General features: G+C 32.6%; 1 protein-coding gene across 2 annotated transcripts in view; it reads right to left on the bottom strand.

Moving 5' to 3' along the window:
• BRINP3 (BMP/retinoic acid inducible neural specific 3) overlaps positions 1-18,769 on the bottom strand; it is a gene marked incomplete at both ends in the record, with an annotated part of 415,743 nt that overhangs the window by 135,065 nt on the left and 261,909 nt on the right. For both annotated transcript variants that reach the window (XM_082857555.1, XM_082857556.1), the window contains 2 exons: positions 9,518-9,754; positions 15,923-16,028. In XM_082857555.1, the coding sequence (XP_082713681.1) occupies positions 9,518-9,754; positions 15,923-16,028 (343 nt within the window). The remainder of the gene's footprint in view (positions 1-9,517; positions 9,755-15,922; positions 16,029-18,769) is intronic.

Raw genomic sequence — 18,769 nt, 5'->3', positions numbered from 1 at the left:
TGTGACTGGCATTCTCATTCTGTATGGTTACTCTGTGCACTCTAATTTATATACTTCCACACGTATGTTGTAATTTGTGTTTAAGGAAGAATTTCCTAAATGCTGATGCATTATTCTATTTTGATAAAATAACAGATACAAACTTATTTTTTCCTCAGCTTCAATAAATATAACCTTCAGATACATTATTTGTATTTTAAATGCAAATTAAAATTTTTAAAAAATCAAGTTTATTTGAATTAAATGTTTGAAAGTAACCTAAGTTGCCAGCGCAATTTGTATTGTCTGTCTAGAATACACCTGGATTTGAATTTTAGGCTTGTAGATAAAAATACACAAATAACTATGTATTTTACCTAAAATTCAAGGAAATCTCTAAAGAGTTTGCTTGCACCCAGTGTCACTGCTTTCCCAATCACCAGGAAAATGAAATAAGCTGGTGCATTTCCTTACCAACAAGGTACTGAGAATATAGTCAATCAACTTAAAGGTGTCTGCGGGTGGTGGTAACAATTTAGAAATCTTTTCCCAGTGCAATCTCTGCCTCATTACTTCTTGTATTTTGTTTAACTCTATGGGGCAAAAAAAGTTTTATTTCTCAAAAACAAAAGCTCTTCTTAAAACTATCAGGCATGCTCATGCACAGGTTTCACTACTTTTGAAAGTAGTCCAGTAAAAATAGAATGTGTTAATCAGTCGTTTAGTTCCAAGAGTGAATAAGTGAATACGGTTTTGCTAAAGAGCTAATGTACTAAAAAAAATTTTCAGTTCGTTCTTTAACTATCTATACATTGAAATTGATAAAAGAATACCCTCAATATTATCTAGGATGGGTCATAAAATTTACAGCAAAGTAGGGCCACTCCTCCAGTTAAATATGAATCAGCTAAATACACTGGATACCAATTGGAACAAATAATTAAATATAAACATTTTCAATCTTAGAGACAGTTTCAGAGATATCATGTAAAAAAACAGATTTGTCCTGTAAATCATTGTTGTCCTAACATTAACACAACTGAACCGGTATGGTAAGAGTCTGGTTTTTAAACCTAAGATGGCAACCCAAATATGAGTTAAGATTAAAACGTCTGATTTTATTAATAGTACTAGCTTTTAAGTAGTAGTTCAAAACCTCTGGACATTGAATATTTCTGACTAATTTTTGACCAGTTTACTACAAATTTAGGCATACAATATGTAGCAAACTTTAAAAATATTGATTCATTCAATTTTTCTGAGATTATGTTCTTCAGATTATTTAGATGTCAAAATTCTTGTTCTTATTTTTAAATTTTTAATTAAATTATGATATAAATACAGTAAAATGCACATAAGTATAAACCCAGAGAATTTTCAGAAACCCAACATATTACAGTAGCCAGCCTATGAAGCAAGGAATCTTGAGTTTTTAACACCAAATGAGACACCCAGACCCTTATCCATCACATCAGCCCTTGCCTCAGCAAAGGCACCATATTCCTGATTTGGAATAGCACAGCTCAACTTTGCCTGTTTTTATACTTAATATAAATGGAATCACTTAATATATATATATATATATATATATATATATATACACACATATACACACACACACATACATATACACTATATAGTATGTATACACACCATATATAAATATATATAGTATAGTATATATATACACTATATAAAAATATATATATATATATATATATTTCAATATGGTTTCTTTTGTCCAATTTGATGTTTGAGAGATTTATTCTTATCATTCTGGATGGATAGTTCATTCCCTTTGCTTTATAGAATTCCATTGTGTAAATAGACCACAATTTTTTACTCTATCTTTGTGGACGAGAATTTGGTAGTTTCCACTTTAAAAGTGTTAAGAATAATGCTACTGTGAACATTCTTGTACATTTTTGTATATTTGTTGTTGCAAATATGCAAATATTTCTTTTGGGTTTCCATCTAGGAATGAAATTGCTGGGTCATAGGATATGATACATTTGCCTTTGGTAAATGTTGCCAAATATTTTTTCCAAAGAGAAAAAATATTAATTACACACACCCACTGTTATTATGTGAGAGTTCCAGTTGTTTTAAGTTTTCACTTATTTTCTCTGTCTCTCCTTCCTTCCCTCCCTCTCTCCCCTCCTTCTTTCCTTTTCTTGTTTTTTTTTTGTTTGTTTGTTTTTTTGTAATTTTAGCCATTCTGGTAGATGTGTAGTGATATCATATGACAGCTTTATGGTTTTATTTACCTTTTTCTGATGACTAATGCCATTGAACACTTTGTCATATGATTCTTATCATTTGAAGTTCCTCTTTTGCAAGGTGTTGAAATAGTCTGACCATTTCTTTATTGCTTTGTCTGTATTTTTCTTATTGATTAGAAGGAGTTCTGTATATATTCTCCATAGGAGTTCTTTGGTTGACAAATGTATTGCAAATATATTCTAATGGTGTCTTTTGATTATAGAAGTTTTAAATTTTGTTGTATTCAAATTTATTTTTTTGTCTTTTACATTTAATATTGGAAATTCTGTTCATAACATTTTTGCTTATTCAGGAAGATCTTCTCCTATGCTTTCCTCTCAAGCTTTTATATTTCTTTCTATCTTTTCGTATTTAGATCAGCAATCAATCTGGGATTGAATTTTCTGGTGTGATGAGCAAAGATTCATTTTCTTTATGCATAGACGTCCAAATGACCCAGTATTATGGAAAACACTGTTTTTTTCCTTTGCACTGCAGGGTCACCTTAAACGTAAATCAGAAGGCCATATATATGTAAATCTTTTTCTGGACACTCTTCTCTTCCATTGGTCAGTATGTCTATTCTTAATTTCCCACAATTTATAAGCTTTAAGTATCTAATAGTCTCCCAGATTTATTCTACTTAAGATTGTCTTGGCTATACTAAGTCTACTGTATTTCTATATAAACTCTAGAATCAGCTTGCCAATTTCTGGCATGGGGGGAGAATTATAAGACGTTTTATTAGAAATGTGTTGAATAGATTATTTTGGGAAGACTTGACATCTTTACATTTTGAGTCTTTTGATCCAAGAACATGATATGGTCCTCTACTTAGGTCTTCCATTTTTTTCCTCAGATATATTTTGTCTTTTTCAGTGTGGATATTTTTACATCTCTAAAAAGTGCTGTTTTGTTAGATTTATTTCAAGATATCTGATATTTTTGTGTTACTTTTGTAAATGGTATCACCTTTAACAATTTCATTTTAAATTTGTGGTATATGGCTGTACAAATTACTTTGTATGATCTTTTATGCTGTGAACTTGCTAAATTCACTTATTTATTCAAAATAGTTTATCTTTTGAATTGTCTATGTATAAAATCATATTATATTTGAATATAATTTTATTCTTCCTTTCCAATACTTATGCCTTTATTCCTTTTTTTCTTGCCTAACTACACTAACTAGAACTTTGTGTACATTTTTCAATAAAAGTGGTGAGAATGGACATCGGTATCTCATTCCTGCTTTAGTGGGGAAACTGTTCAAATTTTCACCATTATACATGAAGTTTTTGTAGAAATTGTTAAAATATGGAGGGTTCCAGAATTCCAAATTTGTTCAAAGATTTTTTTAAAAATCATGAATAAGTGGTTTTTTTCCCTGAATTTTGTGAAATGTTCACAGGATCCTATTCTATTTCTCGTTTGTGATGAAATCTGACAGATATTTTGAAACAAATTAATCTTGAATCTTGAATAAATCTTCCCTGATATTCAATTTGTTTGTTCTTTCATATATTAAATAAGCATGTTAAAATGTCACACTATGATTCTGTATGTGTTTTTTGTTCCTTTTAGTTCTGTCAATTTATCTTCATGGTTTTTGGGGCTCTGCTTTTAAGTATTGACCAAGACAGCCTGAACATACACCACAGCTTCACTGAAGTTTAAACAGGTTTCTTCCCTGACTTCCCTTTTCTTTAGAGAACTTGCAATTGTAAAGCATTTCTTTGTCCCTTAAAGAAGTAAATCTTCTTCAAACAAGATAATGTCATTCTCAAGGATCTAGGAGTCATCCCTTTGACTTGGAATCATCAAAGGAAAAGGAGATAGTATGCTTTTCTCCCAGTCTCTGTGGAAAAGTAGGAGACCAACCTCAATAAGGCACAATTAGCAAATATAGATGGCCTAATCAGGTGGTCCACCCTCTACTAAAATACCAATGGGTCAATGATGAAATCCAAGGGAAAATTAAAAAATACCTTGAGACAAATGACAAAGAAAATAGAACCATACAAAATCTATGGGATGCAGCAAAAACAGATCTTAGAGAGAAGTTCATAGCAATACAGGTCTTCCTCAAAAAACAAGAAAAATCTCAAATAAAAAACCTAACCTACCACCTGAAAGAATTAGAAAAAGAAGAACAAACAAAACTTAAAGTTAGCAGAAGGAAGGAAATACAAAAGATCAGAGAGGAAATGAACAAAATAGAGATTAGAGAAACAATAGAAAAAATCAATAAAACCAAGAGTTGGGTCTTTGAAAGGGTGAACAAAATTGACAAACCTCTGGCCAGGCTCACCAAGAAGAAAAGAGGGAAGACCCAAATAAACAAAATAAGAAATGAAAGAGGAGAAGTTACAACTGATACTGCAGAAATGTCGACCATTCTCCCTGCTACTGTCCTCTGGTACTTTTCCATGAGCTAATCCCAAGTTTTAAAAATTCTCCTGTCCTTTGTATCAGAGGAGTTGAGTTCAATCTTCCTTCCCTATTGTAAGTCTCTATCCTTTATTACAAGAGTCTTTAGCAGTTTTACTTGCCCGTTTAACTGGTGTGGTGTAATTTTTATTTTGCAGTTCATATAAATTAATAATTATGATATTGATTCCTGTTGGATTGACTACTTTATTATTATGAAATATTTTTAAATCTCAATTAATGTATCTTGCTTTCAAATTTACCTTAGTATTTTTTGGCTAGTGTTTACATATTTCTCCACCATTCAACCTCAGTTTATCTATGTCTTTATCAGGTCTCTAGTAAACAGCAAATAGTCTTTTATTTATTTTTATTATTATTAATCACCAGTCCTACAATATTAGTCTTTTATTTAGACTATTTAGTGTAATAAGAAAATAGAATATTTAATATAACCATTACAGTGGAATTAATCTGACCCAACACATTTATTGTAAAGACAATCCAAACCTTCCTCTTTCCGCTGCATTGATCTATTTGACCCAGATGACTTTTCTCCTGTTTTCTACTTTATTTTCTTATTATGGAGTGATCAAATAATTTTTATCTTATTTTATTTTCTTGACTATAATTAAACATTCTTATTTTAGTAGATATTCCAGAGATTATATTATTCTTGATTTATTTCACTCTAATGCAAATTACATCTCTTAGCTCATCCTCAACAATGCCAGTACCTTGGGAGACTTCGAATATTAACACTTTCCATTCACCACCCATTATAACACTATTATCATATATTAGAATTCTACATATATTTTATGTTCACATCACCTCATAATTATTATTTTGTAAGGTTGATATTCACTTATATTTACTTATGTATATTTGCCATCTCTAGAATTCCTCTTCCCCTCTACGTCTATGTTTTCATGTAGCATTTCTTGTCTGAACACATCTTTATTTTCACCTTCATTTTTGAAACTCTTGTGGAACGTTACATAATTCTAGATTGACTGTTATTTTCTTTAGCACTTTATGTCAAAAATCTGTTTTTGTTTTTGTTTTGATAAGTCAGGCTCATTATGAGTCCAATGAAAGTAATGTCTTTTTTCTCTATGTTAGAAGAATTTTTTTCTGTCTTTTTTCCAACAGATTTACTATGATACACTTATCTGTGGTTTTCTTTGTATTAATCATTCTTTGTGTTTGCTGTGCTTTTTGAATCTGTACGTTGAATTTGGAAGTTTTCAGTTGAAAAAAATTTCATGCATATCTCACATGCTTGCCATGCATCTATCCAATATTTCGTTGTTGCTTTTCTCACTGCTTCCATTTCTATCTATTCCATTAACCTCTCTTACTGTTCACTAATCCTGTTCCCCACTATGCCAAGACTCCTATGAAAACAAAATTTTGAGTTATTTATTTCAGATACTGCATTTTTATGTTTTAGAAGGTCCTTCAGTCCAGTTGTATAGATTCCAAATCTCTGGTGAACTTTTCAACATCTCCATCTACTTTATCCTCCTTTCCTTTCATTTTTTGAGCATTTTAATAATAATTATCTGAAAATTGTTCCTATTAATTTCAATATCTGGTTCATCTTACATCTGTTACCTGGTTTCTTTTTGATATTAGCCATAAGGTCTTATCTGCTCACATATGTTGTAAATTAGAGTTTTATGTTCATCATAAATAAAAAAAAATTGCAGAGATTTTAGAAAATGTTTTCCTCCTCAAGACGTCACTCTCTTCATATGTAACAGACACTATAGGGAGTTGATCCTAAAAAAATCAGGATATGAGCTATATCAGTGTGGGGTTATATTTGTAGAGAACTCAGTCTGGCTCTGACTCTCCCCTATTCTTAGGGTATGGCCCTGCAGAACTTTCAGTTAAGGACCTGGTGAGTGTTTGCTACTTCAGGCCTGTAACACTGCAGAAGACTCAATGCTATCATTCAGAGGTTTTCAGTTTATCTCTTTAGGAACATCCGCCATTGGTTAAGGCAAATGTCTTAAAGAGAAGACTGGTCATACATTTAAAACTCCTAAGCCTCCAATTTTCTCACTTTAATCTACTATGACTGCCAAATTTTCTTCTGATTTCTCTGTCCTGGAATGCCAGCATTTTTCAGGGACTAGTCCTAGATTCTCAGCTTCTAACTCTGCCCTGAATTGATAAATATGCCCCAGGGGAAAGCAGTTATAGAAAAACAGTGTCACTTCCTCATTCCCTTGGGGGTTTTCCATCCTTCCCTGTTTTATTTTCAAGCTCTTCCCTCTAGAGAGTTTTTATCTCTTAAGCACCTAAAGTCTGTGGTAAACTTCATTAAGTTTGAAAAGACTTTTGAATAGTTCTTTAGCATCCAGCACTATCTGAAATTCAGCAAATATCTTGCGGTAAAACTGAACTTCTTTAGTCTCCATAATCGCTAGAAGTGTGTTGATTTTTCTTTCTCCCATCAGCCACTCTCTGCCTGGGGAAATGCAGAGCCCTCAGGCTCTGTTCTCAGAATTAAATAAATTAATGAATAAAATGAAAGAAAGAAATAGAAACAAAGAAAGGAAGAAAGGAAGGAAACAAGCTATGGATCCCACACATCTCACGCCATGAATTTTAGTCTATTTAGTTGTTGTTACTTTTATGATCTATTCTGTCTTTAAAAATATAATTTTAAAAATTATTCAACTTTTTAGTTACTATCAATAGAAGTATTGGACTACTTCAATCTACTACATTTCACCTGGAAACAAAAAACCCAATGCTCATTTGGTGATTTTTAAAAATATAGTCTCAAGGCAAAATAATAGGGGTGGCAATCCTATGTGAGTTCCACAAATATGGGGTTTCTGAGATTCCCTGGTATAACACATTATACATTATCTAAAAGTGTTGCATTTCATGATTATTTTTAACATCAGATGGTTCTACTTGAATATAACATATTAGATTTCCAATACATTACTTATGAGTATTCTATTGGAAAAACAAAAGAAGAATTTGAGGTTAGAAATAAATGCATTTCAACAATGTCAAGGAGATATGACTTTTTGATTCCTAGACAGTTTTTGCTATTTGTATAGAGAGAAATATTACCCTAATAGAGAAGGATTATATATTATACACTATTTTGATCAAAATATATCTTAATAAAATATAAATCTATTAACTCTTTCTAAATCTATTTATCTACCCTTTTACTTTATAATTTGGTGGTTCTACTACACAAAAAGATGAGGGTTTGTTGAAACCATCAATTGTGGTTTTTCTTGTCTGATGTTAGCTGTGGGCTTGTCATATATGGCTTTTATTATGTTGAAATATGTTCCTTCTATGCTTAAATTAAGTGTTTTTATTGTGAATGTATGTTAAATTTCATTATCATTTTTAAGTGTGCTTGGTTAAATGAATCACTGGAAAAATTATGACATTCAAACATATACATCTGATCTCAGGGCAGTTAAAACCTCACCTGTCACTTTGAAAGTTAGCCATGTCCAACACTTGACTAAATGCTACATAATTACACTCACCACATTCTGGGGATTTTTATTATTCTATTATCATGAATGATTATATATGTTGTTATCAATATTTTTCATTTCATGTTGAGGCATTCTTAACCTTTTATTAAAGTTCACTGCTTTATGAAATGAAGGCCATTACAGGTTACACAGTCCATAAGTAACAATATTGAAAACACAATTATGCACTCATAAAAATTCAGAAATAACAAAAACAAACTGCACAAACATTAAGTCAAAACTAATCTGAATTTGGTTTAAAAAGAAGTAGTTGAGTGAAAGTGTATGTGCATGAGATTCACTTTAATGTAAAGAAAGTATAGAACATTCGCACTTTGGATCTTGCCTCACAAGTGAATCTCAGGGGCCATGCGAATAGTCCAGAGGGGTATCAGAGGTATTGGACTAAGAACGGCCGTCTGCCATATCAATAAACAAGAAACAAAGGCTGTTGTGGCCATCAGCCATCAGCCACCTCAGCCACTACAGCCACCCTGTCGTGAGCCCTGAGGGAACTCAGGGTGGAAACAAGATACCAGCTCTCAAGCTATCAGCCTCTGCAGCCACCCTTGTACGGTGCGCCCAGAGGAGGCTGAGGATGACAAAGCACAGGATAGGTTTCTATCACCAGGATGGCACCTAAAGCCAGGAGAGCACCTCAGCTATCTGGCCCCAGATAGCTGAGGTGCATATCAAAGGAAAGAGTTCAATGAGCTTTGACTTTGCATTTTCCCATACCCAGAAAAGCACTAAATTCCTTAACTTGAGATACCTGGTTTTCCTTAATTAACAGTATCTTTTGATACTGTTCCCACTACCTGGACTCTATATACGAGTCTTCCAAAACTCCTATATATCCCGGCTCCTCCTTTACCTCTTTGGAGCCCTCCCTCAGAGCGATCTGAGAGTCCTGTCTCCTGGGCTTGAAGTGCTCAGAAAATCCGCCCAATAAAACATAAATATGTAATTCTCAACTTCTAGGTTGCACATTTTTTTTCAGTCAACAATTTAAATTCTTATATTGAGAAAGGCAAGGACTTTCTTCATTAAATGACTAATAAATCAGCTCAAGAGCAGGCTAGGTCCTAGCGCCAATAGTACATAGCAATACACAAAGTACCATATAGGCTTTCAGTAAAATACTGAATAACCGACAATGAAAGCAATACACATGTCCATTTGAAAGAATAATAAGGATAAATTGAATAAAATCCTCCAAGTATGTAATAGTTTCTCCCAAAAGGGTAAAACAGTCTTCTCAATATGGCAATTTTTTTGGCAAAGTTTAGAAGTGTTAGATAAAATATATGTCTTACCTGATTCCTCAAAGTCAATGTTGTAGGATTTCCAGGTTTCAGTTATGCGAAGAAGATTCTCCTCCATGGCTTGAATGTCCATGGAGGGGCAGTTGCATTCTGGAAATCTGGGACCACACTGACACCAGCAGTCATTGTCCTTGCAGATAAACTCTCCCTCTGAATTGCAAGCAATGTAGCTCAAAGCTGCTTGTACAAAACGCTCCTGAAGGTAGTCCGGAAGGAGTACTTGCAGCCCTTAAAGAACAAACCAAAACAGTAAGTTTACTCTGATAAGGAAAAAAGCATAATACGTATCTACATATTCACAAAAAGTCAAAATTTGAGTATATTGTTATGTATTTATGCATATTTTAAAACCATCATTAGAAAATTATCGAAGTCTGTAAAATTGCAAATATTTATAATTCTTTTTAATATATACTGACTCCATGAACTGCTCAAGAATCCTGGAAACTGGGACTTCCCTGGTGGTTCAGTGGTAAAGAATCTGCCTTCCAATGCAAGGGACGCAGGTTTGATCCTTGGTCCGGGAACTAAGATCCCACATGCCGCGGGGCAACTAAGCCTGCGTGCCACAACTACTGAGTTTGCGGCCTCAACGAGAGAGCCCATGTGCTGCAAACTACAGAGCCCATGAGCCCTGCAGCCTGCACACTGCAGTAGAGAGAGAAAACCCTCATGCCACAACTAGAGAGAAGCTGCGCGCCACAGCGAAGAGCCAGCCCACAGTGAAAAGATCCCACACGCCTCAATGAAGACACCGCATGCCACAAATAAGACCCGAGCCACAACTAAGACCCGATGCAGCCAAAATACATAAATAAATTAAATAAATTAAAAAAAAAAGAATCCTGAAAATTATAGAGGTGTTTAATATCTCAGACTATTTGATTTTGTTTTTTAAACTGATTTGATTGGCATTTGACTTAATTGATCAGAATATTTGGTTATTTTTATATAATGTAGATAGAACCTATCTTCCCATACTTTTGAAAAGAGATGTATGCATTTATTTTACACTACTTGATTTCAAATAGTTTTCAATATTTTCATATACCTTTAGCTCATGTTCTATCATCTCACATCTACATAGATATCATAATACAAAGGGTTTGTGGCATCAGCAAAAGAGTTATGAAATATTGCTATAATGCTTATCTCATGCCACTAACAACACATAACTTTATATGAGTTTATTTTTCATATGATCACTTAGATTGACTACAGGGAAACTATTAGACTGATTTAATTATTTCACAGTTTATTTCCTTGTCAGGTATTAAGACAGCCTTAGTGATACAGTTTATTTCTTTTCTACAAGCAAGTTTAGTAAATTTGCTAACTCTTAAGAAAATATAAAAAATGAAAGTAAGGCTATAAAATTAACATTTGGAGATCTCTACTAGTTTTACATTTTAGCATTTCTTGCTATGGAGAAAAATCTAATCAAAAGGGTAAATATTCAATGTAATAAAATAAGCATAAAAGTAAGGGAAAACTTAGTCAATATCTAATTGCTATTTACTACAAAATTTGATTTTTATAACTTTTACATGTCTCCTTTCTAACAAAAACAAAAAACACAATTTTTTGATACAACCATCATCCATGAGATTAATTCAACTAAAATCGTGAATTAGCATTTAGGAAAAAATTCTACTTTGTAACTATCTTGACAATTATACCTATCTCATTCTTTCAGATTAGTTCTCCCATAGGTGGGTCAGGAAAAGTACTTTTAGCACTTATATATTTACTTTATTATTCATTTTAATTTTACCTCAAATAAATAACATTTATGGAATGCCTTCCATTTGGAAGAGACATTCTAGGGAAAGTACAAATATGAAGATGACCGAAACATATCCCTGCCCTAAAGGTACTTGCAATACACTTAGGAAAAATAAAAGAAGTAATATAATATGTAATATTAGAAGTATGTAATAATATTATACAATAGTACTTAATAACTACTAGAGTTGGGTTACAGATATTTCACTAGGTATGATTAATTGTTCCATAAAAAAGGTAGACTGGAACAGTATTTGACACGTGGATATGCTTCAACATTAAGAGAGGTTTTTTTGTGGCATAGGATAATACATTAACAACATCACACACAAATGAACTGTGGAATATATTTTTTAAAATAGCAACTAGCAGTATTGTTTTAATACATATACAGTATAAGAATGCAATGAGTGAGTTGCTTAGAAAAATAAATCTAGAGTAATGTTATTGGGGTTCCCATAACAGGGTGAAGTATATGGAATTAATTCATTTGTATTTAAATGATGTTTAACAATGAAGGTACTCTGAGTGGTACATTATTTTGATATAGAAGATATAAAGAAAAAAGATCAGTTTAGACAGAAGACTAAAAAATATCTAAACTAAGGAAATGGTGATCAAAAGGCAGTTTAGGAGACAGGAGAAGAGGAGTTAGAATCTACTAGACACTACTTTATTTGATGTAAGGCAGGTGAAATATGTCAAATGACCTGAAGGAATAAAATGATAAAGCTAGAAATATTCTTAAATGATTAGTCCCGTGGGTCACCAAATTACTGTATAGTTGAGAAATATCTAGTGATTGCTTCTGACAATTCTTCCATTCAGTGTTAAAAACAAAGTCAGAGTCTCTGTTAATACGACTCAGGAGTCCAAATATACTTATTTTAATACTGCATGTTTTAACATCTCAGGTAACTGTAAGTCTATGGACCAGATATATGGAACCGCTGATTATGTCAACCTTAATTTTATAAAAAAGCACCTCCCAAAACAAAAAGAAATTCGAAGAATTTATGTTACATTTAAAATGTCATAAACAAACTCATAATTGTCATAATTCTCAGTCTGTAAAAATGATAGTGCCTTTGCAGAAATAGAGAAGGCTGGAAAAGTAATTTGAGGAGGAATGATTGGTGGCAAGAAACGATGAGTTCAGTTTTAGACATACAAGGATTTCTGCTGTATTATCTGTCTTATCTATCTATCTATCTATCTATATCTATCATCTATGTATTTATCTATCTCTAAAGAAAGGAAACTGACATTCTGTAAAACCCGCACTAAAAATAACAAAGATTTTTTGGAAAAGAGCTCTACAGACAGACCACTCAAAATTTTATAATTTTATAACTAGACCACTAATGTAAACAATAACTGATACCTAGAGAGAAAACTTGAACTGCCTTGGTAGACAACTCAGAGGGACTGGGGGCTGTCCTATAAACCTTTTTTTTTTTTTTTTTTAGGTACAGAAACAATAGAGTACAAAATACTGATAAATGAATTGATAGAGCTAGACTTTATGGGGTTTTTTTTGCTAGAAATATAAATTAATATAAATTATTTCAATATAAATTATTTGCCTTCCTTTAAATTTTATATGTGTAAAGCTTTGAGAAAATTTGTTCCAACATATCAATAAACAATAGGAAAGAAAAAATATTTTTAAGCAATATCATCAGATTTTTATTACAAGCAAAAGATAATTGCATGGTGTCCCATCTTTAAAAGTTACATTAAATCTTCTATTTGATAATAATGCCATCCTTTGCCAATTTTGATGAAATAAAACATTAGGAACTAACTGATCCGGAAAAGTATTTGTTACCTAGTCATATGGATCATTCACTTTCTGGGAATTTTCCTAAAAAGTTACTGCCAAGATTTTATAACTTTTAATTACTACTGTTACCCTTTCACTCAAATGTACCTTGCTTGATATGTTAAATTCATAAGAGGTTGAGGAAATTGGAATATCGTTAATTTCAATATGTATTTGCTCACACTTCTTATGAATTACTTTTTGTCATATGTTTTAAATATATTTTATTAACAATTTAGAGTTGTAGATATGGATATTTCAGTTTTTTTTTTTTTAATGTCTGTTCTGTACCCTAATTGGCAAAGCCAGACAGACAAGTAGGTAAATCCAGCTTACTCACTGCCAGAAAACATTTCATTTCATTTGTTTTCAGTCAAAATCAGTGTGTTAATGTGTAATGCATCTCTCTGACATCTCATTTATGAATGTCAATTCCAATGTTAAGTCATGGAATTCTTTCTGAATTTGTTGCCTAATGCTGTAGCTTCAATAATTCTTACTGATGCTTTCTTTGCTCTGATAAAATTCTACTTCAGGAGTAATTCTTCTTCTTCTACAAGAGTAGAGTTTTGGAAGAAGAAGGTCAATACTGAAAAACTCTTATAATTCTAGATTCCTCTCAATAATAGAGGTGAATTCAGAAGATCTCCAAATGGGTCAAACACTGATTCTAATGCTTCACCTTGTGCTTACAAACAAAACAGGAGACACTAACTCTCTCTTTCTCTCTCTCTTTCTTTCTCTCTCTCTGTGTGTGTGTATATATATATATATATATATATATATATATATATGTATGTATGTATATATATATACGCACACACACACAATATGTCATCTATGTCTGTATCCATCTATCCATACCAACCAACTTACTATATAACTAACTATATAACTATATAGCTAATCTATATAACACAAAGACCTCTGGTGGTACCTCAATAAAAGATTCTTCAGAGACACAAGTTTTTCCAATTGCCATATACAGTGACCCAGAGTTTTTTATACCCTTTAAAGAAATGTACATTGGTAAGTTTATTCCAGAATTTGTGAGTGCTTTGCATTCTTTTTCAAAGTGGAGAAAAGCTACTTTTAAAGGTAGATTGAAAGGTGAATCAACCTGATACTTGTACTGTAAGTACAGATGAAATTTAAGAAAGAGTACAAGGGGAATTGAGGGTCTCAATATTGATTTCCTAATGTTATGTTTGGAAGGATCTTTGTTCATTGGGGTACAAATATAGTTGCAATAGACAACTGAAAATATAGGCCTAGCCGATAAAAAAGGTGAAAGAGATGCAGATTTCTGCCTTACAAAAATTGAGGAGAGTAGAAATAGTAGTTATATAAGGAGTATTGATTCATTTATTCCTTGTGTTAATTTTTCTTCAAAGAAGATTGGAGGATGAAGTTTTGTGTTTATAATATAATATTTTTAAAACTGAACACAGTGATTCACAAAGAATAAGAATCAATAGTGTTAATAAATAAAATTTAATAATAAATTAATTGAAATAAACATATTTGATATAAACATTCTTTGTCTTTTTCTATTAAATTTAATACTCTGATGGAAAGTTAATACACACATTTAAAAAGGAGTGACTAGTAGAGAATTACAAGTAATATTGATAGATTGGGTTTCTATTTAAATTAGAGAAAATATTTCAATAACTGTAAATCTAAAATTGACAATGATAAATTGGATAGCATTTAAAGTTTAAAAATGTTAAGTGCTTTCTTTGTGATTTTTATACAATTTAAAATGAATGAAATTCATTTATTACTTAGGGTAAATTTAAATAGCCTGATGCCATTACATTTTTTAGATGGAAAAGTTGAGGAAAAATGGCGTATTTCTGAAACTTTTAAGCATTTTTATGTAAAACTGAATAATGTAAATACAGATCTAACCTCTGCAATTAAAAAAGGTAGACTAGAAAGAACAACTCAGAACTACCCCTTTGATCAGTCAACTTAATTTAGATGATCTGTCATCACAAAGACATTCTGAACTTATTCAACTAGTACGTGTTTAAACATGTGGATTCACAACCTTTCCCTGCCTGTATGAATGAGTGACATACACATCCTTATAACCAGTTAGGATAATATGTATTTGTTAAAATTATTATTTTAAAAAGTCCTCTATTGAATTATCTCACAAAATACAGTAACAGAAAGAGATGATAAATTACCTTTATCACATAATGTATCTCTATAAATGAAATAATGCAAGTATAAGTATTTTGTTAATATATTCTTAAGTATATTTCTGTTTGTCAGAAGAGAAATGAAGCCTTAATTATCATATTAGGTTATATTTAAAATGCAAAACGTTCACATCACAGTATGCATAAATATGGTTATGATTTTTATCAGAATCTGTAAGGAAGAAGTCAAAGCTCAGGAGACCTATGGAAAAACTGCTACTTACTGAGACAATGATTACTGTATGGAAGAAAAATATTATCACAATACATTTTCAATTGTTATTGATAATTTAAGAAGTAAAGTGAATTTTGACATTCCCTTCATCTGGTCTAGAATGTTCATATCAGTTAAAAATTAGGAGATTAGCCTTTTATGAGAACTCTAAAAGCCTAGTACTGCACATACAGCTTGAAAGAAAGAAACAAAGAAAGAAACAACCAAACAAACAAAGAGAGAGAGAGAGGGAGGGAGGGAGGGAGGGAGGAAGAAGGAAGGAAGAGAGAAGAAAGAAATCACAACTGGATAACTGTCATGCAGGCTCATAGAGAATTAATGAAATTTCACCTACATACCTTGCAACTGAATCTTATTCTCAGGACTCTGAACCAGAACAGAACTGACAGAATCTAGGTTGTCATAGTTACTGCAGCCAAGAGGACCCGTCCGTGTTTCTGTTACCTAAAGAACAAAACATCAACTTTATTTTATATACCAGACTTTACCATGTTCTTTCCATTCAATGTAGTTGTCACACACTGATATTATACATCTGACAGTAAATATCACTAAAAGGTCTAGGATCTGATACACACCAATAGTACACCTAAGCACAGAGGAGACTACAAATGACAAATGCCCTTTATCTTCAATTCCATTTCCTTCTCTTTGGCCAGTCATCCATCTTCAGAGAAAATAATGGAAGCCCTCTTTGGTCAACAACATCCTTCATATAAGCTCACTGATTTTACCCAAGATAAGACAGAGCATGCTTTTAGGTAGAGAGCAAGTTTGACTCATATGAGAATTATTTTTTGTTTGTTTATCTTTCCTCAATAAATCAAAACCATTTACCGGGCTACGGTCTAAAGACTGATATTATTATTGTATTCTTCTACTTAAAAATCTATAATTTCCCATTCTTTTATGGTGGTATCAATGTCTAAACTCTTCTGCTTGGCTTCCATCTGCCCCACTTCTCCCAGCACGCAGGCGATCTTGCTGTCCAGTTGGACTTTGTTAATTCTATGCCTTTGCTTATACAACATCCTTCACCTTATCCCACCTTTCTCCTTTTGGACTAATTGGTTTTCTCTATCCTCAAGATCAACGTCATGTTCAAACACCCACACAAAGTAGTCCCTAATGATTCCCACTTGCATTACTTCACCATTTCTATAAAGTTATGGTTTGCAGGGCCCAACCTTAGCACTTAATTATGGAATCACATATTGAAGAGTAATTTTTTTCCCATGGGTGTCTTGGATGGATGGTGTCAGGAGATGAGGAGGCATTTAATCAATTATGTCAGACTGGAAATTTATCCTGAGGATATTTTTTTTTAAAACCAAACATTTTAAAGCAGAGGAGTATTGGAATCATTTTTGTGTTTTAAAAAGATATTCACAACAACCAGAATGGTTTGCAAAACATCATTCAGCTCATTTTATTTCGCAGTTCACAGCCACATAATGGCTTCCCATCTAGCTCAGGGTAAAAGCCAGAGCCCTTTTCCATGGCTAAAAAGATGCCCTATTTTCCAGCTGCCTGTTACCTCTCTGAACTCATCTCTCTTCCACTTTTCCTCATTTACTCCACTCCAAGAACACTGGCTTCTTTGCTGTTCCCCAAACACATGCTAGGTATCCTCCTGCTTCATGATTTTTGACTTCCTGTTCCCGAACCTGGAATGTTCTTCCTCGAAATATTTCTAAGCTCACTCGTTCACTTTCTTCAAGTTTTTGTTCAAATGTCTCTCTCTCTGGACTTCTTGGACTAACCTATTTTAAATGAATATACCTTCCCATATTTCCCTCTTCCAACCATTATTTCCTTTGCTCCTTACATTGTTCTATCTTTTCCACAGAGGTTTTCAGCTTCTAACATGCTGTATAATTTACTCACTTAACCTGATTATGGTCAACACCTCTTATTAGAATGCAAGCTCCACAAGTGCAGAGAATATTGCCTATTTGTTTACTGAAGTATTCACGGAACATATTATGTTCTGGTATAAGCTCATAGGTATTAATATTGAGACAAAGAGAAGCGGAGAGTGTGAGGGGAAAACCAAACCAAGGAAGATGTTAAGGCCTTTATCAAGATGATGAAGGTCTGAATGGAGCAGTGGCAATATGATTTATCTGAAGAAGATGGATTTTGAAAAACAATTAGAATAGGCAAGATTATGAAACATTGAAAATGTACATGATGGGAGGAGGGAAATGCAACAGAAGTTTCTAGCATAAGTGATAACATTAAGATATGAGGCAAAGAAGCTCCACTGTGAAGAGAATGTAAGGAAGCCTGGTTTTGATTATTTTGACTCTGAGTTGAATAACACTCTTAGTTGGAAACATCCAGTAGAAGAAGTGACAATGTAGATATATTTCTTAGAAGTTACATCGAAGATGGGATTACTATTTTAGGAATCAAAAACTTATAGGTGATAGTCAAAGATAGGGCGATGGACACTTTAGCTCAGGTGCATGGAGGGAATGCATAATTGTATCATGACAACTCTACCACATTTTCTAAACAACGAGTCCGTTAGAATAACCGAGATTGGCTATGAGCACACAGCAACAATTGGGAATGTGATTTACTCTTTCTCTAACACCACACTGACTTTGTAGTCCTCTACTGCTGTTCTCCAGTGGTGACACAGAATATCCCTTATTTTGTTCAGGAAAATAATTTCTGATGTTGCTATGTGTCACATACATGCATGTGCATGTATACGTGTATATGGTTAATATTAAATATAAATGATTAATCACAAATGAGTAAAAGGAAGATTAAGGTACCAAAGGAAATATTTAGAATTTAAGATCATTTAAATCTTCATCTTGTCCTATCAAGTAGCTTAACTATTTTCCCCCAACACACACAAATGTATACACACCACATTAATATAAAGAAATTCCACTGTTTGTCATTTTTAAGGAAGTTTTCTAAATAAAAGTGGCTTAAAGCACATACTCATTGACATAAGAGATCTTAGAAATTGGTATGCAATCTCCTGAACACTTAACCGTTGAAAGAGGATAAATAGTATTATTTTATCTCATTACAGACAGTCCCTTATATTCAGTTACTGTGTTCTTGAGAATAAATTCAGGAGATGTAAATAACAGTCTTATAAACTTAGAGGTTTGAATATCTCTATCTACCTCTATAGCTATAGATCATTTTATTCCCTT

Source organism: Leucopleurus acutus (genome assembly GCF_964270905.1).
Source record: "Leucopleurus acutus genome assembly, chromosome: 2".
NCBI classification, from domain to species: domain Eukaryota; kingdom Metazoa; phylum Chordata; class Mammalia; order Artiodactyla; family Delphinidae; genus Leucopleurus; species Leucopleurus acutus.
The sequence above is the reverse complement of the archived record's forward strand: the minus strand, read 5'-3'. Positions and strand labels throughout refer to the sequence as shown.